At 41.6% G+C, this 21,480-nt stretch overlaps 1 protein-coding gene across 11 annotated transcripts in view; it reads right to left on the bottom strand.

Moving 5' to 3' along the window:
• The window catches only part of neo1a (neogenin 1a), a 248,723-nt gene that overhangs the window by 85,632 nt on the left and 141,611 nt on the right, over positions 1 to 21,480 (bottom strand). For all 11 annotated transcript variants that reach the window (XM_049597522.1, XM_049597561.1, XM_049597586.1 and 8 more), the window contains exon 5: positions 10,071 to 10,207. In XM_049597522.1, coding sequence (XP_049453479.1) covers positions 10,071 to 10,207 — 137 coding nt within the window. The remainder of the gene's footprint in view (positions 1 to 10,070; positions 10,208 to 21,480) is intronic.

Here is a 21,480-nt window from a genome sequence, read left to right as displayed (position 1 = left end):
TGCTCATGTCATAATGAAGTCAGACCTAAAATTTATAAATCTCAAATAGGTGTCCGACGCCCATATCACCGATAAAGCGTGTGGAAAAAGAAAAGAAATATAACCTAAAATCAAAACAAAAAAATACCCCAAATGAACCGTTCACCTAAGTATCTACACATAACCTCAGTAAAAAGCTTGTTTTCTAATATCCCAGGCTTCCTCCAGATAAATGACTACTTTGTTTCATATGTGGACAGCCATGTCAGTCTTTGTTCAAGCACTGCGCAGCTCACAATAAAAAAGACCATAGAAAACAAAATGAAACTCATTTTCTGTATAGTTTAAACAGCACATTGTGCAGACCGACTTTTCTCCTTCCTAATTAACATACCGTCCAGTTTCAGCAGGCAAAGGTAAAATTCCAGCCCTCAGCTGAGCACACAGAGATCCTCCAAGCCAGTAATGTGGCGGTGAGTAACTCAGTGAGTTCATTTTACAGTTGGATGGCTGAGTAATGTCTGTCAGACGCTGCTGCCCACTCAAACACCTGGTAAGGTGGGCCGAGTTGGACCGGGTCCCCCAGCAGCAGATGTAGCAACATGGGACGGACTACCGCAACGTCTCTGGCAGAACAAAGACTCAATGAAAACACAGACACAGACGCACAGTACTTATATGTTTCATGCAGATTTGTCTCTCTCTGAAATAAATAGCAGATGACTGCAGACACGAGAGAGGGCGTTGACGGGAATCACACAGAGACACCTCCACACACCTCTCACCCTGATGTCTGAGATAACACCCCCTGTGAAAAAGGGAAGAGGTGTGTGTGCCTGTGGGTGTTGCTTCTTATCAGATTAGTGTTCTTTTAATAGCTAGATGGAAAGTTTCTTTTTATTTCGGCCAGAATGTAGCTGCTCTGTGATGCTGCAGGGGAGGACAGGAAGACGGCGTGCCAAAGCAAAAATATCCAGCAGATCTTATCAGATCTCTAATTCTTCCATGCGTCATTTAAAACAACTATTCCTGTCACGAGCTGGGAAAAATCTGAGCGTAGTTCAGAAAAAAAAATCCTCTACAGTCTTTTTTTTTTTTAACTATGTTACGAAATGCTGATGTTTAGTAAAATACAGCCATGTGTTTCTTTTGTATGTTTTCTCTTGGATGTAGACATGATGTACAATCATGTTGTACTTTTTTCTCGCTACGAAAGACTAAAGAACAGGGTACAACTGTGAGCTGAAATGGAGCATATCAAGGGTTTTTATGTTTCTGTCTATTTTTGCCCGTTCCTATAACAAGGCAAAAACACTCCTCCTGTCTGTCTGGGGTTATAAATCCTCAGCCCATAGGAAAGACATGAAACTTTTACAGGGGGCAGGGATTTCCTGCGTGTGAGCACTGCACATGGAAAGAACAATTAAGTTGATGACATGATAGCAAGAGGCCATGATAGATGAGGGCCCTTCACTCAGAACCCCATAAAACTGGAAACATACATGTTTGTGGAGAGACTATTTCTGTCCTGCAAACACACACACACACACACACACACACACACACACACGCACACGCACACACACACACGCAGAGTCCAGGTCTGGGTGGTGCCCCTGTCACGCAAGACCATAATCAGAAGCTGCTCCCTCCTCTGGCCTCATTTATCCTCTTGCCAGCTCTAATAGAGGGTGAGATGTCACAGCAAAGTCATACTGAACAGAACACACACACAAACATAAAGTAATAATCACACAGTCCCAGATGTGATGTAAGAGGAAGGATGAGTTACATGTTACTGTAACACTTTTATTCGGAGCCTGACATCCTTCAAAACTACCTGCAGTTCTGTTGTACTGAAAGAAAAAGTTTAGCTTCACCACAGTGCCAGATTGTGTTTGTGTCTACACAAATACAGGCTCTAATCCTCTTTATCTCTCTGCTGACACTTTGATAATATTTAATAAAAAAGATACGGGACACACTGCTCTGGGATACCCATTGCTTATTTCTGACAGCCGCTGACATTATCGCTTCTGAAGCTGTTTGTGCATCACTTCACAATGCTGAAAAGGTATTTCCTGTTCATTCAGTTGCTTTGGTCATATCAGCTTGCAGCCAAACTTTAATTGTTTTGATAGTAAGGAGAATAGTCAGTTAAGAAATAAGTTTGTCACTCTTTATCACTCAGCTCTGCAGGCTGTTCTCACGCATTTGTATGTATACCTATGACAAATAATGCACCAGATGTCGCATATAACCCACCTAATCATGAACTAGTAATTCGTGTTAAACCCAGATAACTGTGAAGGCTGTGATCATGTGATCAATGCACTGACAGGAGTAAAGAACAAAGTAGTATGTGGATTGAAAGTCTGCATAAGGAGGCAGGTTGGGGTGGTGGATAGGTCAAAAACACACAGGACTTTCCCCCAGGAGACTGGTATTCTTATCCAGTGTGAAACCAAGTGAACTTTGAATGATTTTAATGTACGTTGTCACACTGCCATGTTACGTTAAGTAAACAACTTTACGTGAAGTATGCAACGTGACAAAGCCCAATTGTGTTTATTTTCTTAATCCTAACCTACATAACTTTACGTTAAGTACAAAATGTGATGACACCACCAATATTTCCTAAACTTAATCTACGTAAATTAATGTTGGTACATAACAACGGCAAACTATGTTTCTTTACCTAATCCTCACACAGTGACTTTACGTAAAGTAAATAATGGGACAACACCAAACTATGTTTTTCTTCCTAAACCTATGTAACTTTGCGATAAGTAAGTAACGTGACAATGCCTGACTATGTTTTTAACTTTAATTTTACAATCCTAATTCTAACCTACATCATTTTAAGTTGGGTACATAACTTGATGACGCCTAATAATGATTCTTTTCCTAAACCTAACCTACACAACTATACTTTTTTGAGCCTAACCTACATAACTTTACGTTAAATATGTAACGTGTCCACACCCAACCATGATTCTTTTCCCAAAACCGAACCTGCTTAACTTTTCTAGTCCTTAGCAACATAATTTTAAGCTGGGTATGTGACCTGATGACGCCCCTATCAGGACTAAACCTAGCCTAAGTAACATTACATTAATTATGTAATGTGACGATGCCCAACCATGATCCTTTAACCAAACCTAACCTACAGTACATAACTTTCCTAATCCTTACCTACATAATTTGAAGATGGGTATGTAACATGACCACGCCCAACCATGATTCTTTTTTCCCAAAACCAAGCTACATAACTTTTCTAGTCCTTGTGTACCATCACTTTCAGCTGGGTACGTGACCTGATGACGCCCAATCATGATTTCTGTTTTCAAACCTAACCTGTGTGTAATGTGACAAAGCCCAACTATGATTCTTTTCCTAAACATAACAAGTATAGTATGGGTACTAATTAGTTGGGAGCTAATTCGTAAGATATGTTACGAACCATTGTATGAGGACACGTTGAGCTCTGCCTGGGTGAAATCTTACTTGTTTGAAAGAGACTCAGTGTGACTCGTCACTTTTCTGTCCAGACCATAGAAACAGAATAAGAGACATTAAACCGTTTACAGTGGTCATTTATGAGTACAAAAATAAAGGTTGTTGTTATGGTGACAACACACATGTCCGTGGGGCCTTAAAGTGAGTCACACTCACTAGTTTGAGAACTCTGTGTTGGCCTACCATTAACACTAACCCAGCTTTTGTCTGTCTCTTGGGTAGGCTCATGATGTAGCCTGGGTATGTCACACAAATGCTCAATTGGATTGGAATTTGGGGAATTTGGAGGCCAGGTCGACGCCTTGAGCTCTTTGTCACATCCCTCAGGCCTTTTCTGAGCAGATTCTGCGGTGTGGCATGGTGCACTGTCCTGGTGGGGGAGGCCACTGCTATTGGGGTGTTGTTAGTATCTGGGGGTGTGCTTGGTCTGCAGTGGAGTTTGGGTGGTTGATGCATGTGAAGACAGACCCAAGGTTTCCCAGCAGAACACTGCATTGTAACAAGATGATCAATGTTATTCACTTCACCCATCAGTGGTTTTAATGTTGCTCCTGATTGGTGTATTCTAGGTGGGAAGTAGCAACTGAGGAGACTTAAGTTAAGTTAAGAGACACTGAGGCAGACTCAACATTTGAATAATGGTTCAATCTGAAAACTGTGCACGTGTAGTGAATGCATACAGGTGTATAGTGTAAGTGCATAATTGACCTTGTGTGAGATCATTATGTGTGCATACTTGTGTGTTAGTGTGTGTGTGCACACCTGCTGCAGCCCCCATCTCTTCCTCTACAGATGAGCACCAGCTGCATCACAAACCCCCAAGCTATCTCCAGGCGAAACCTAACAATGTTTTACCATATCAAATCCCCGGCTGACTCCCGGCATCTTTTCCTCAGCACAAACTGTCCAGTGTTTATGAAAAGCCACTAGCCGTAAACACACAATTTCTCCTTGTTACTGCAGCAAAAGAGGCCCTAAGGTGTTTTTAGAAGCAGTCAATCATAGGAAAAATTGTTTTGATGTTGGTATAGATTTATACTACACTGATTTGTATGGGGGTCTTTTACAAGCGTAACTACTTCTTGAGGGAATCAATTGACCTTTCAAGTGTCACTTCTGTTGTCAAGGGAGCAAATCAATGGTGCAATCTGGTTTCTTCATGAATCTGGAAGAAGCAAATGCAATTAGGCCCGTGAGTCTACAGCATGGGATCTAATCAAACGGTTTTATCGTATTACAATGACTGATGTCTTTCAACAATATTCTAAGAGCGCTGATCAACCCTCTACAGTCCTGTCACATTGGAGGTGAAGGCTGGCAGGGGTCGGGTCAGAGACACCAGGGATTTCAGCGAGAATTTGGTGGGCAGGACTTGAAGACTGAAAACGAGTGAAGTCAGATGTCCTCCTGTGACCTGATCCGATTTTCCATTACTGTCTCCTTTAATCACAGTGAGCGACGGGAAATGATGAAAGGGTGGTGGAGGGGGTGATGGAGAGATGAAGGGATTTGAGGGAAGAAAGAGATGGGAGTCATAGCATGATGTGGCTGCGTGTGAAATGCAATGAACCCGGGGAATGAGCCTCGGGGTGTTTCCCCCATTCTAAAGTTATTTCACACCAAATCCTGTTGACGTGTATGAGACTTGCTTCACCTGGGAAAAGCGTACAAGCTCACATGACGTGTTGGTGTGAACTTTTCTCACCGAATACAATTACTGTGGTTGAATCTGATACTGTATGAGTAACAATGATTTAACAAGAATCAGGGGGACTTATGTTTTCATTTTCTAATGCACTGCTGTTAATATTTTTGTATATATACATATATATATATATATTTATGGTTAGTTAGATGGTAAATCTACTGGACAAAAATTGCTTATTTTGCAGTTAGGAGATGTGACTGTCATTAATTACTGAACCACCCACATCACAAACTTTGCTTTATTTGTTGCATGGGTTGAAATAAATCTTAGTCTAATCTAAGTTATGACCATAGCTGAAGCTCGAAAGTGACCTACTCAGTTGCTACACTTGAATTTGATAATTTACAGTTTCAATATCTCAACAAGACATAAAATTAGTGAAGTCATTTTCCTTCTCAGCATATTGGAAATAAACACAGGTTCCTACAGCTTAAGGTAAGTTAGATTAAAGACTTTTTAATGTCACTTGCAATGACATTTAAGGCAAAACTGAACTGAATAAAAAAAAAAAATTGAACCTACATTAAGTATGTAGGACTAGTCGGGGCGTCAGTGGCTTAGTGGATAGAACAGGCGCCCCATGTACAAGGCTGTTGCTGCAGCAACCTGGGTTCGACTCCAGCCTGTGGCCCTTTGCTGCATGTCTCTCCCTCTCTCTCTCTCTCTCTCTCTCTCTCTCTCTCACACACTTAACTATCCTATCAATTAAAGGCAAAAACGCCCTAAAAAATATGTTTTAAAAAAATATGTATGACTAGGGGATAAAGTGCATAAAGTGTAACATAAAACATGACTTTTTTGGTAAATACCTGGTGTTTATTGATGAGTATTCCTGGCAGTTTTGTGTTTCTTACTCTGCCTTGATTCACAAAATGAGTTTGAAAAATTTTCTGCATAAAATACGCAGAGCCGTTCAATTTGCTCTTCCCCGTATCATCCAGGCTACACTGACAGCTAACTAGTAGACAGCGGACCCTCTGCACCGAGCAGAAAAAATATGAGTATTGTTGGTTCCACTATCCTGATCAGAGTGACTAATACAAGAGGCATGCGGTAAATTATTTAAGAAAAATAGATGTTGCCATTGTTGTGAGATTTTACCATACAATAACAGGAGGAAACGATTCATAAACTCCTACTTGCCATGCCTTTGCATTTTTAAGACTCATGAAAGACCTTTTAATACCAGTTAAGGCCTTATTTTTAGGCTACTGAATTCAATGCCTTTTGAGACTTTTTAAGGATCTGCAGGAAACCTGTAAACAATTTTAAACATTTTTGGTTGTTGTGTCACCCTTGTAGGGATATAGTGTGCTCGATATGTTGTTTCATCCGTGCTGACTTTTCACATGGTTCATATGTTGTCTCTACATGAGACACAGGTGGATATCAGGCCCCCAGGAACACCGCTTAGCATTGCAGCAAATTTTCCCCAGTGGCCACTTGTGGTATTGCAGCAAAAAAAAAACCTGCAACCCAAAAAGCATTCTTTCATGCTGTCTGTAAAACTGCTGACAGGACACTTCCAACTGCAAACAACATCAATTATTAATCTTTCAATTCTGAATTTTTGAGCTATGGCGGTTTTATATTTGTAAAACTTTCCTTGAGCCGAGAGCAGGATTGAAAATCTGTAACTTCATCACAATGTAAAGTCTACGAGCCCAGCAGGAACTCGCAGGCAGAGCCAGTGGGAGAAACACTACTGGGCATATTCAGTGTGCCGCATACTGCAGAGCTAAACCTGGAAGCTAGAAATCTTTTCTGGCGTATGTGCCAAGCGAGCAGCTCCGTGGGAATGAATAGGCGCCGTCTTGGCGTCAGGTATCTAGTTATTATTTAAATCTATGGTAGATATGGTGTCGGAAATACTTAATAGCAGTGTGCTTTTTTTGAGCTTTAGGAATAAAGAAATGTTTCAAAGACCAGTATTATGAAGAGAGTTGTTGGGAAGATCAAGACAGAGAGAGACTGTGATAAAAAAAATAAATAAATAATATTAATAAAAAGTTCTGATTATTGACAACTTGTTATGATGATTTCATGTGTTGGTCATTTGTGATGACTTTACAGTGCAGACTGTTGGTCAAGGTATCACTGGTCACACCATACATTCCACCATACACGGGTTAAATATGTTTTTATATACATTTTTTCTGTACTATGCACCATGACATGCTGAGCTTAATCATGTGTTAATTATAGACCAGTGTTGCACAAATTAGGTTCTTACTTTCAAAGTAGGAGTTTGAAAGCGAAGATTAGTCAGCATTCACTCGGGAAATAGCAGCTGTTGCTGGTGAAAGTGTGATAATTAATGCTCATAAAAAAAATGTCTCAAAAGCCATAATGTATGTCTTGAATTCTAATTTGCTTATCAACACTGAATTCCTGAGTGATAAATACAACAGCATCAGCAGTCCAGTTCCTTCACAGATTTGACCTAAAATTAGACGCAGAACAAACATCATTTACACCTGAAGCCCATCAACAGCTGGTGATTTGTTGATTTAAATCATAAACAGGGGAAATCTTACAGTATATATACAGACATACGCGTGGGAGCAAATACAAACGCAGTTTAAATAGCGATGCTGATTTTCTGTACTGTTCACGCAATATTTAATATTAAGTATTATTAGTGTGAGTAGATTTATTTGGACACACACTGGGGAAACCCATTGTACGGTGCTTCTGTTGCAGAGGTGTTTATATGCGTCTTCTCACTATGTTGTCTGGAAACTGCCAGCTACTCTTTCAGTCTCTTCTAATTCTAGTACATGTCTTTCTCCTGCCAGCAGTATGCGCAGCTCAAATCTTTCTGTTATTCCTGTGTGGGGTGGAGTTATGTAAAATGGCAGATATAAACAGGTACAAATACTCCATATGCTACATATGCGTACTTATGCTGAATGCATCACTCACTGTCAACACTGCTTACAAAAATACCTACAGAAACATATCCTGTCTTCATGGTGTGCAGCTCATCTCAATAGGGCTGAGTTACCCACCTGTGCACCGCGACATAGTTTGCATGCAAGAAACACACCTCGTTCATTTCATTTCAAACTAAATTGTCAGTGGCTTTGTTTCAGGTCTGGGATATGAGTCCTGAGGGCATTTAATAAGCTCATTCCAAAACATAATCAGAAGAAATGAGACTGTTTTCAGCTCTCCACCACTGCACTCTCCTTACTAACTAATGCATCCTCACTAAACTCCAATCTCTGCCTTAATTTAGCCTGCTCGGTCACTTTGATTCTAATTTACTCATAAAAAATAAAGCCATGAGTACGTTAAAAGATTGGCTGACTTGTAACTATGAAGGCCTGATTTAAAGGCTCCGTAAGTGTCATTCAGAACATTAATATAGCAGCAAGAAGTAATGGTGTCCTGAGCAAGGGATGAAACCTTGCTACCTCTGTGTGTGTGTGTTTTAACCCGAGCTTCTTTGCGGTTTGTTGTGGTAGCCGGTCCAGCCATGCATGCATGTTTGTGCATGTGTATGTCCTGCTGTCTAGCTCATCACCGCCTCTTTGAGCTGTGCACATTTGGCAGTTACTGCTGATATTGGGATGGTGTCATCGTGAAGGCATAGCACCAACCCTCCGTTATCTCCCTAGTTAGACAGCTTTGATTCCCCTTGGCTTGTCTTGCTCTACGCATGTGGCCTACACTGCTGTAAGCATTCATACTTTTGCAGTGGTGTGTCTGTGTCGCTCTGCAGTTACACCTCCAAATTGCTGGCCAGTGGTGGAGTTTCTGTGAAGTTCTGTAAAATCTGACTGATTAAAATACACATAAAACATGGCTAAATGGTAACAAGTTCACTCCGTTAAAACTGACAAGATTCACAAACAAAACACCTGTCTTTTGCTGGACACATTTTCCCCACAAATACAACATGCTAACATCATTAGCACAAGCCTATGGCATTTTACATTGTATAAATTAGCCCACTGGCTAGTGGAGCTATCCTCTACTGATATGAAGCCAGGAAATAAAATTCAGCTTCAATACAGTAACAAGGTAACCTGGAAATCAAGATGCCCCACCCCTAGAAAATTCGAATTTGCTCTGCACGGGAACCTGGCCCCGACGAGCAGAGCCCGGCCATCGGACCAATCAGATCAATCTATCTGACAGAGCTGGGCTCTGGGCAGGCGTAACATGATGAGGACAGCGCTACGCCGCAGGATTCGAAAAGTAAACAGCCAAGATGACAGCTGCTGAAGGACCACGTCCATCCGATTTAGCTTTGGAAGAAACGCTAAGCCAACTACACTTACCTTTTTCCTTGAGAGATGAACAGTAGACTGCCCTACAAGCCTTCCCTTCCAGGAAGGACGTTTTTGCCGTTTTGCCGACAGGATACGGCAAAAGCATAACATATCAGTTAGCCCCACTGGTCGTCAAACCAATGGGGCTTAGTGCAATGAATATGCCTTGTTTTTTAATCTGATTTGCCATCGTGCTATCCAACTGCATGCGGCGGCATTTGAAATGCCTCAGTTAGTGCCGCCCCTTGGGTAGGAAGGGTGTATCAGTGAGGGCCAGACTCAAAATCTTTCTAGATTTGAGTCTGGACTTCCAGGCTAGTAACAAGGTTCTTAGGTCTGCGTCGCCACAACGTGTAGTTACATTTCTTCAGAGGTGCACGTCAGGCTACAGCATAGGTATGGTGTAAGTATGGTATTGATGTGAAGCAGAAGTATAAATCCTGCTTACGTGGCGGCTCAGCCACCTCTACATTAAGAAACTTGTTGAGATACGCTCTGAATTACACATGGAGCCCCTTTAAATCCTGTGGTAATATTCGGTCCACACAGCATATGTAGCAGACAATGTGGGTTGTTGAAGGTACCTTGTATAGTGAGCTGGGCCTGGGCTTCTATGGTTGCGTTGGCATTGTCCGCCATGCAGGTGTAGATGCCGGCATCCTCCTCTGTGAGATTGAAGATCTGGACACTGCCTCCACCCAGCAGCTCCACACGACCCTCACTGGAAACACAAAGAGATAAAGTTGTTAGAAAGAAATTAAAGTAGTTAGGTGTGACTGTGAACAAGTCTGTGGCCTTGATTCCTTTCTAAAAATAGCATTCATGACCTTTTGGGCTTTGCTACATGTAACGCTGTCAGCAGCACATGCCTCGGACGTCAGCGTACCTTCTTTTATAGCCAGACTTGTAAAATATGTAGCAAGTCATAACAGTCCATTTCCATGAAGCATATTCCCTCCCTGCTCATTCAGATCACTGCACTGAGTAGTAAAAGTCGCAGCCTCTAGAGCTCCGTGTTCACCTACTGGCCTGAGGTTGACTCCCCGTCTCTTCCTCGCCTCCCTGGCTCTGTCACCTTTTACCAACCCTCTGAATAAATAAAAGATCCAAAAAGCACAGTCAACTGCAATCATGATTTATGAGCCGCTCAAGAATTCATAAAAACCTTGTGGCATAAACGAATACGTTTAAAAAATACATGTCATACTGAAGCTACAGCTGGGGCTTGTACTGTAGTTTGTAAAGTGTCACTGCTGCAGTGGTTAGATCGCCTTAACAAATGTTCAGGTTCTCTTTCATCAGCTTTTAATTAAGTGCGGTGACATGCATATACAGAGTAACAATACTGCAATCCAACAAGGAGAAGTGATTCAAGAACTGCCGTTTCTTTTCACTCAGTATTGACAGAGGTCATATTTATCTGCAGCAAAATTATCATATGATTACTGAAGGTTCACAACCTCAACACAATGTGAGTGTCTTATTTTCTCATGCAGGCTCCAAGTGCTGTTCACTGTGTTGTCCTCAAACATGCAATTATATATTATGTCCCTCCATTGAAACATTATGAAATACAGTCTTTTTATGTGTAAAATACATTTACATACTGCAACGCACAGCAGCAGGAGACAAGCTCAGTGAAAACTGAATAACAACTGTTCGAGTGTAAGATCAGTCATGCTTTTCCAACAGGCTGGGCAATCTTAAATATTCATTATTCTAAACTATTTACGCCTAATCCAAAAATATAACCGCATATCTATTTGTATAGTCTCTTATTGAACTAGTGACCCTCCTCCATTTTAAACAGACCCATCTTTGATTTTCCCAATAGGCCCAGGGGGGACGCAGTCTGTGGCCAAGTGCTAGCTTGATTCAACAACCACTGGAGCATGGGAGTAGGAGGAGGCTGAGAGGAAAGAAAACAGAAATCAATAGCTTACAGAGAGAACTTTGCATTCAGAGGGTGAGAAAACAGAGAGGAGAGTCAGAGCCAGCCGAGGAAGATAAAAATTCAGAGAGGGCCCCGGCAAGTGAGATGCAACTGAGGAAAGCCAGATCAGTGCATAATGGTTTTTGCGCAGAGGAGGTGAGGATACATGCAGAGGGAGAGAGTGCACTGAGGCAAACAACTCTATGCATCAGGTTGATTTAGTTTTAAACAATCTGCTGACTTGCTAGAGCCTCTGCAGCCGCTCCTGTTTCTCTCTCCCTGACTAGCTCTGGCAGCACTGGCATTGAGACCATCTGCCTGTCTGTCTGTGCTGGAGAGCATTCGAGTGGCACTCGACCTGCTGTCACCAAAATGACATCACTGTTTCACTTGTATTGAAGGGATAAAATAGACTATTAATTCCAGCATGAAGCACAGTCACATAAAAGTATAATAGTCAGCACACACTTCAGCTTCAGGTTAGCGAGACTTAATGTCTGATATGAGTAAAACTTAAGTGCCTGAAATATAAGAAACTCAGACAAATGTGAGTACACATCGCTGCTTTGTGGAGTTTCTGTACATTTTTCTCACTGATGTTAGCAGCAGCAATAATGTGCCTAATAGGGCTCACCCAAATGCCTCAAAGCTTCGATCGCTGCCATGGCGATCAATGTCCAAATCAGTATTCAAATGCTCCGTTTTTCTATACCATTACCCCAAAAACACCACTAAGCCTATGAGCTAAGAAACAGTAACATAACAACAAACGTAATTCATTATGAATCAACATCATGTTTTAGTCGTCCTCACACAAGAGCACTTAAACATGGTGACAGACCTAGTTTTGTGACTCCGACACTTTGACCACATGTGATGGCTTACAGATCCGCTAACGAGATGTTGAAAAAGTCAAGCGCCCGGCATAGTTCCAAAATCTTGGTAATCTCGGGTATCTCTCAATGACGCTTAGGGTGCCTTCAGACCTAGAGTTCATTTGCTTTGGTCTGAATCAGGGACTCGTGTACGGCAGCATTTACAAGCAGACCAGATCAAATGCCTTGTGTGAGAAAGCTGCTCTTGATTGGTCAGAATTTCTATGTGGGAAAAAATCCAGGAAGTAAAGCAAACGTTGAAGAAGAGTACACTTGCAAGATAAATGTGACACTTTCTAATGTCACAATGGAGGGACAACTACGCAGGTTGATTTTAGCGCTGCTCATCGTGGACTATATTGCTGTCATTGTTCATTTTAGTCAAACCATACAGTTTGAAAACGAGGCGCGGCTCCAACTAGAAAACAATGTTTTGATGCATTGGATGTGCTGAATGTGCATATTAAGGCAGTACAGGAGGAGGTGCACATTAATAATCCTCCAGGACTGTAACATGCTCATGTTTAACCCAAACAATGTGTCATGTGACTGCAGTTGGTTCAGATCCAGGTCGGAACACGTTCTCACCACAAACGAACCGCACCAGAGTTCGTTTGTAACCAGACCAAGACCACCTCTTCAAGAAGGTCTCAGTCTGGTTGTTTTGGTGCACACCTGAGTGTGATTGCTGTGTTCACACCTGCCCAAACGAACCGCACTTAGGAGGCAAACGAACTTGAGTTCACTTGAACTGAACTCAACAGGGCAAGTGTGAAAGCACCCTTAGACGCCCGAGTCAGTTGGTTCTTGTCATTGTGGGTAGGTGTTCTAATATTTCTACATGTTTTCTTGTGTGGTTGTTTGACTGTAACTTTTTGTGTGCTGTCTTGGCCAGGTCTCCCTTGTAAAAAAGATCGATCTCAACGGGACTTACCTGGTTAAATGTGGGTTTCATAAAAAAAAAAAAAGATTCATACCGGCAGCGATGCAAATTTGTAACAACTACTGGGCAGTCTGTCTGAGGTAAGTTGTTGTAAAGCTTGAGCTACTTCACTCTGTTTTATTGAGTTTCCTTCTGGCAAAGTGCTCAGAGTGAATCTGAGTTTCCTCTGGTAAACAGTTACACAACGTATATGTTAATGGATTTTATTGTGAAAGGTAACAACAGAAAGAGTAGATATCTGGTATGGGCTGTCTTTGACAAGGTAGAACGGAGCTATAAAGTTTGCCTTCTTGGTTTGGACATGTTCTCGAATCAAATCTACGTCCTTTTTTCAGTACATAACATTCACAATGTGTGTGAAAGTGCTCGCGTAAAAACACCTCACTGTTGGTGAAGGCCTTTAGGCTTCAGAAAATACAGAACCACTGGAAATTAAGTCCTTTCCATGTTTCCCCTGTTAAAGGGTTTTTCGGGAGAGATTTTTTCTTCTCCGCTGTGAGGGTCCAAAGACAGAAGGCACCGTACGTTGTAAAGCCTTTTAAGGCAAACTGTGATTTGTGATCTTGGGATATAAAAATAAAACTGCACTGAATTGAAATGCCAAATGCCTTGCTGTACATTGAACACTTCCCTGTGCACATTATAGATTACGTCTGACTCTGCTGAGAGGCTCTGCATGTCAAATCCCCGCTGAATGAGAAAGTCCTCTCAGACACGTCCCTGAGTTTGTTGTGCCAGGCATTCCTGCAGTTAGCCTCACCAGGACAACTATTCACACTCTTGGCCTTTAGTGCCGCATGCACCATAAAGGCCATTGACAGCTTTCTCTTGTACTTGAAAGCAGAACACACAGCACATATCAAACCAGAGCAAGTCTGTCTAACTGCAGCAGCTAAAGTGCTCTGCGGAACAAAGAATGTGTTACTGTTAATAAACCATGAGAGACGGAGACAAAGTAAACTGGTGTGAGCTGAATGGGCTGTAGACACCTCGTGCTGTTGTGAAGTAGCACTTGTGGTCATTTAAATAAAGATAAAGCGTCTGCTGCATGGATATGAAGGATATCTCATGCATTAGCTGTAGGTCCTTGGTGTGAGATGCTACTAAGTGAGGCTGTAATTAAAACGGCATTATCCGAATTCACCTACAAAGGGCTGTGAAATTAGCTCAGCGTTGCCACTGTCACTTTTTATCTTGTTACAAAACAGCAGATGCCCATGTGTGGATTCATACAGTACAAGCAACGTGAGGATTACAGGTAAATGTGTCAGGCAGACGAGGCGCACAATGCTAATTGGCCTTGCTCTCTCTGCAGGTTTTGAGTCTGCGGTTTTACTAAATCTACTTCCAGCAGCAGCAACTTTCCACATTGTCTCCATTGTGATGTGCACACAGGATATATAATGGTGTTATATCCAGCTTAGTGGTGTCACCAGGGTGGAATTCAGTACAATATCTTGACATATATCAATACTCTGTACCATTTTCGACACCACGGGGAAATTTCACATTGAGTACTGAAATAGTTTAAAATATTTTTAATCAATATGTATCAATAAACTGATATACACATACATTTGAGATTGCTGATTTGGCCACAAAGGTGCAATTAAAAAAAAACGTTTACCTGTCAAAAACTTTGTAGATTTTGTATTTGCCTTATTATACACAGGGTAGGGTACTGTTCACATTTGAATCAATGTCGGTATCAGGTACCCAATGGTAACTCCCCCCGGTAGTTTGTTTTCTTTATAATAACAAAATAGGGGTGAGCGATGTGGCTCTAAAGTAATATAATGATATTTCAGGGTATTATTGCAAAAACGATATTCTTGATGTGGCAGAATTGCAACAAAATAAGTGACATAGTTTTACAGTTTGCCTTCAAATATTCAGTAAAAACTAAACAAAAACAGTAGCTAGTAGTAGTAGTAGTAGTACAACTAACTATATAAATCAACAGGTGATTTCCTTCTTTAAGTAAAATCCTAAGTGACTGAGTTGTTCTTTTGTTTTCCACCTGGACCTTTATGCTCTGCCATTTCTCCTCTAATCATCACGCTGTAACCTGTGGCAGGCTATTATGATACCACAATTTTTGCACACTCACAAATATGTAGTTTTTTGTCAAGATGTGAGCATCACGTAGGTTTACATTACCAAAGGTTTATGACAAAATCACTTGACGACACCGACTCCCGTGTGTGCACGGCGAGAGAGGAGAGGGAGAGACGCTGTGCTGCTGCCAGAGGAGCCGCTGAATGAGTTCCCTCTGAGCTGTAAGTCACTAAAAGAGACTGAGAAGTCCGGGGCTGTTCATAAAACATTCAGGACGCCACAGTTTATTCCACACTGCTGAAGCTGCTCCTCTTTTTGGAACCACCAAGGAGTTGATAATAATTTCGCTTTCAGCCATGCTTGTTGCTGCCATGGGTAACAGTATGACGTCACTGTCAACAGGTCCTAAGAAGCAGAGAAAAAAGCAGTTCTGATCTTCTGCTCTTTTCTCTTATGACACGTAGAGCTAATACTCTGTCTGTCTGCTTGTCTGAGTATACGAGTGTCTTCTATTAGTTAAAAAGAATAGAATAAAAATAGACCAGACGCCATAACTACTGCGACAGATTGGCACTGCAGGGATAGTTTTGGCTCACTGGGAAGCCGACGGAGCAGCCAACAGGGCGGCTGACAGAGCAGCCGACGGACTGGTCCACGGAGCAACCCATGGAGCGGCCAACAGAGCGGCCAACAGTGCAGCTCACTGCTTCAGGGCACTTCTGCCTCCTATCTGAAGTTGAACTCAGTGGCTCTTTGGAGCTCTGTGGCTGTCTTCCAGGCTTGGGGGCCCTTCGTGGAACTTCCATCTCTTGTCTAAACCTGGGGTTCTCATTTAGAAGCACTCCCAGGTACCAAAATTTGGCACCAATGAACATGAATCAGCACTTGGCAGTACCTACATAATTTAGTTGCTACTCTTGAAGTTCTAAGTTTGGTACCGAGCCCTTATTGTAACACTTAAAAATCATCTCTAAGTTTCAAAACGGTGGAAAGAACAACAACACCCTCTTCTTTCTGATCCTTTCTAGCGAGTAACTGGTCCGGAAAAGGTGTTGAGGATGTCCTGTCACCGTGTAGAGGTCTCTAACACAATCTCGTCCCCTGTTCTGCCATTCAGCTTTGAAGGCGGTGGCAGCCGCAGAGAATTCAGAGAAGGGCTTCAGGGGGGAAGAACACATTTGGTATGTGTGAGTGGTGACTCAGCCTTCCGTAAAACAGAGTGGTGGCAAGGTCAGTACACCTGGGCGAGGGGAAGCTGCAGATCACTGAAGAAGTAAGGCTATGTGAGTGTGTGTGTGTTGATGAAGGCATGCAGTAGGCTGTCACAGAGCAATCAGTGGCGCTGTGACAGTGGTTGGGCATGGGTCACGCTACCTGCAGCACAAAGAGGAGGCAGGTTGAATCACAACTGTCACAACAAAAAAAGGAGGATTCATTATTAATGGATAGAGTGACAATCTCTAAACTTTTATTTGTTTGGCCTCTTTTTTCCTCCGTTTAAATCAGGTTCCTTTTTCACTCCCTACATTCCTCTATGTCGACAAACCCCTCCACCATCTTTGTACGCAAATTGAACTTCCCCCTTTTGACCAGAACGTAATCACAACAGTTCCATGAATTTGAATCATGTTCAAGGTGTGAAGAAAGCAGTAGGATTTCATTTCGCAGCCAAGCAGGGCGGACAGGAATGAATTCTCCCGCTTCCAAAAAACAAACATTTTGTTCTTTAACTATTCCTGTTCAGATATGAGCTTTTAGTAAACAGGGAACTGGATGTGAGAGACAGAGTGGAGAAGAAATAAATCAGACTAGCTAAGGAAATAAATGACTGAATAAACAAATAGAAAATTAATGTGAGAAACAACCTAGTGCCAGCAGCACAGGCTGGGGCTTCTCAAGTGACTCAGCCATGAAAACGTTTTTGTTTTCCTCTGGCTGGTAATGGAAAGCCGCAGGGCCCTCGAGACAAAAACAGCTCTTGCATACCTGACTTTATTTGCTTTTTTTAATATTTTTTTTTACCCTACCAGGGTCCCCTAGAGTAAACCGATCGTTTGATTAGTGCATATTACAATGAAGTCTGCAGCCCATAACTCACATAATATACTTTTAGATGGCTCTGGTGGGCCACTCGAAGCCACGTGAACCCTGTGTGTCCCGTGCTGTGTCACGTCTGCGGAACTTCAGCACTCCACTGGATTATAGAGTCTTTAAATGGGACGTATATCCACATTATGTGTAGTGAAGGGCCACAGTAAAGCACTGCAGCTGAGCTGTTTGAAACGCTGTTAGAGACAATGTGCAGATCCAGGCTGACAGTGAATATAAACCCATATCGTTAGTTCTATTTTAACTGATGATGCCGCACGGTTTTTGCTTTTAGAGGTAATTAGAGTATGTCTGTGAGCAGATTTTCTTCTCACTGTATATTCAGCCAATGGCCAGAACCCAGTGTAATCCTCTTATCCTCAATTCCTACATGACAATAAAAGCAACATTATGACAAGAATGCAAAGAAGAACAATAGATGCTGTGACAGGAAGCATGCTTTGGAGAGAGCCAGAGAGATTGTGTGTGTTTGTGATGTGCTGGAGACAGAGAGAGATCCTAAAAAGGAGGCTTCTTATGCTCCACTGCCAGAAAACCATGTTGCTTGTCTTGTTTTCTCAGCCCCACACGCAGGCAGAACCACTCCATTACCTTAACTCACTCTGCTGCTGCTGCCATATATCATTTTTCCAGTGTTGAGGAAATTTTGGGTTTCTGAGCAGAACTCTGACCATATGAGCCTCCTGAGTGTGTGAAAGAATGTACTGGACACCTTCAGTACTGTACATGCCAGCCTCTGTCGATGAGGGAAACATGTGGAGCAGGAGAGTTGCTATTCAGGCTCACATGGATCTGAACTCTTTCTTGGATGCTTCTTCTTATAAACACTTTATTAGGTGAACCTCTAAAATCTGATGCAATCTAATATAAAATTTCAGGCCCAGTTCAGACCAAAGATTCTTTAAAAAACTTTGCAGGTAAAAGTTGCAGCTGTGTAAACGGGCCTGCCAGCTGATGATGTCACCTGCGACTCATCGGTGTCAAGTCACCAGTGGCTGGTTTTAAAAACTAAAGTGTGATTTATACTTCTGCTCTGAATCAACACTGTACCGCAACCTACACCGTAGCCTGATGTGCACCTCCCCAGAAATGTCATGGCAACGCAGACCTGTCTATTCTTGTAAGCTGAAACCATTTCCCTCAGTGGAGACAAAGCTTTTATTTACTTTAATTTCACAGAAAAGAAACAATACACTGTGAAGACAATAAAGCCTCCACAAAAAAACATTTTAATTCTTTTGTGTGATTTATCCTGGCTTCATATGAGCAGTGGAAATTTCTGCGAGTCGCTAGGCTAATACAATGTAAAATGCCATAGGCTTGTGCTAATAATGTTAGCATGTTGTATTTGTTTGGAAAATGTGTTCAGTATAAGCCAGTTGCTTTGTCAGTGAACCTTGTGAGCTGTGATAGAATCTAATTTTGCTTTGTTACCTTTGTTTAATGTTGCTGTTGTCCCTGGCTTCATATGAGTAGAGGAAAAGTCCACTAGCCACTAGGCTAATTTATACAATGTAAAATGCCATAGGCTTGTGCTAATAACATTAGCATGTTGTATTTGTGGGGAAAACGTGTCCAGATAAAGACAAGTGTTTGTCTGTGAATGCTGCCAGTTACAGTGAAGCTGATTTGTGTACTTGACTGTGAAATTGTCGCTATTAAGACATGTTTAATGTGTGTTTAATGTGTGTTTTGAATCAACTTCACAGGAACCCGTTTCTAACTAGCCAGATGGTGGCTACCTGCTGCTGCTAGCTGCATGTGCGCATGTCATACACACATACTCACAACGGAAAAGAATCCCAAAATAAAAAAACTACTCTTGGACAATTACTCGACAAATCAATTGGAAGAAAATTAATCTGAAACTATTTGGACCATCGATTAACCGTTTCAGTTACTTTTCAAGCAAAGGTGTCAAATATTTGCTGGTTCCAGCTTCCTGAACGTGAAAATTTACTGCTTTTCTTTTCTAAATGAAGAGTCTTACGGTTTTGAACTGTGGCTGGATAGAAGAAGTAATTCAACATTGTCACTCTGGGAAATTGTGATGAGCATTTTCCACATTTTTTAAGAATGCTAATTAATGGATTATTTGTAAAAACAATCTGCAGTTTCACCAGTAATGAAAACAATAATTAGTCGCAATCTTAGTACTTATTACTTATCACTATTGAGACGATACACCATCTCATCTAGTCGTCATATTGGTGTAAACGGGTAGGTTTAAGAACGTTGCAGGCTGGTGCATTAAAAGTAGTTGCAAGTTTCACTTTGTCTCATTGTGATTCTTTGCTCTGAACTAGGCTTTACACAGATAATAATGGCAGAGAGGTATTAATTCAACTTTATGAATATTTCTGAGGTTGTACAGTCGTTAGCAGTGATGTTGTGTTGGACTGCATTATATTAAGAGGTGTTTCTAATCTTTTACCCACCACATTCACAGACCCCAGGGCGGTTAAATGTTACAACACCACCAACAACTACAATCTCTGCAATATACATACAGCTGGATTAAAGCCTCTGGAAAGTTTTTACAAAAACTGAACATCTCATTTGGAAGGAAGTCAGCACAGTATGTGCAGAGCTGTTGTACTGGGTCGCATTGTATTATACAGATGGGCAGGGAGTTTACTTCCATACGCACAGTCTGCATTCAGATGACAAGAAGCTATGTCTCTCTATTTTTCCTCCTCAACAATAAGCCAGGCAGAAATCTTTGTATTCAGTGGAGTGAGTAACTGTTGTGTTAGTCAGCTGCTTTCCAAAGACTCTGACTCTGAAGCACCGCTAAGAACTGCTGCTGCTGCAGGATGACTTCAGCATGAGACGGACATTCGCCATTAACCTCGCTAACAGTTACTGTGAGGGAAGGAGCAAATGAAAATCATAGGCCATTAACACTGATAGGTTGTATCTGTGACAGGCTGAAAGGTGCAGTCGCACCACCCATGTTTTTTATTACACCGTCAGTTTGAAAACAACATGTAAAGAGCAGACAGTGCAGAATGTCTTAAAATTGGTCTGAAAAAACGAAACTGAGAATTAAAAAAAAAAAAATCAATGACAGCAGCTGATGGTGTGGGTGTTAACAATGTGACTGCACTTAAAAGGATGTTGAGAACAAAGCGGGTTAAAGTTCTGAGTGTCACTTTGTGACTTCACTCAAAAATACAGACAATTACAGATGATTGCATCTGAAGGATTGTTAGCTTGGATGGAATTTTAAATGGCAGTGCCATTTACTGAGCTGTGCTGTCTCTTCAGTAGTTTAAACTGATTCTTCTGTGTGCAATGCAGCTTTGCCAGAGCTATCAGAATCTGCAAACCATTATAAAAGTGATGTGGGTTTGAATTCCACATCATTACCACTCATCTGGAATTCCTACTGCAAAATTTTGTTTGGGAACTGGCAATATCACAATGAGACATGTTGATATGCGACATTACAGTTATCCTTATGACTTTCATCAATTCCAACTCCTTGTTTGATACAGCTAACAAGTGGCATTACTGCTGCCAGTAACGCGAATCATTTCGAACTCAACCTTGCGACCTGTATTACCATTATTAAAATACACTTGACGTTCCCACCAGCAGCCACAGATACTGCAAATCAACCAGGCTGTAAATATAAAGATTATATCTTCATGTGAATAACAAAATAGAAATTTGGCATCATCTCTCTTCCTGTACTTGCAAATTTTCTTTTGAAGAAGGAAATCAGGACATATTACCAGGCGCTTTTTTTTAAAGGCTTTTTTCGTAATGACATCGTAGGAGCATGTGAAAATTACAAAAACAGTTGCACTTTTTTTTTTATTATTCATTAAAAATGGAAAGTTGTTGTGACAATAAAACCACTCTGTTCTGAGATTGTGGTTTATACTACACTAACGTCACTACTAACCATGCCAATTTAATTTAACCCACCATGAGTCTCTCAACACTTGCTTTATGCGCTTGATGTGTATGCAACAGCCGCCATTAGGGGCCGTACACATCCGTGTTTTTTTGCGGTGCCCCCAGATAAAACCTAGAAAAACACTCAGAGAGCGCAGACCTCCGCCAAG

This window comes from Epinephelus fuscoguttatus, linkage group LG2 (assembly GCF_011397635.1).
Source record: "Epinephelus fuscoguttatus linkage group LG2, E.fuscoguttatus.final_Chr_v1".
Classification (NCBI taxonomy): Eukaryota; Metazoa; Chordata; class Actinopteri; order Perciformes; family Serranidae; genus Epinephelus; species Epinephelus fuscoguttatus.
The sequence above is the reverse complement of the archived record's forward strand: the minus strand, read 5'-3'. Positions and strand labels throughout refer to the sequence as shown.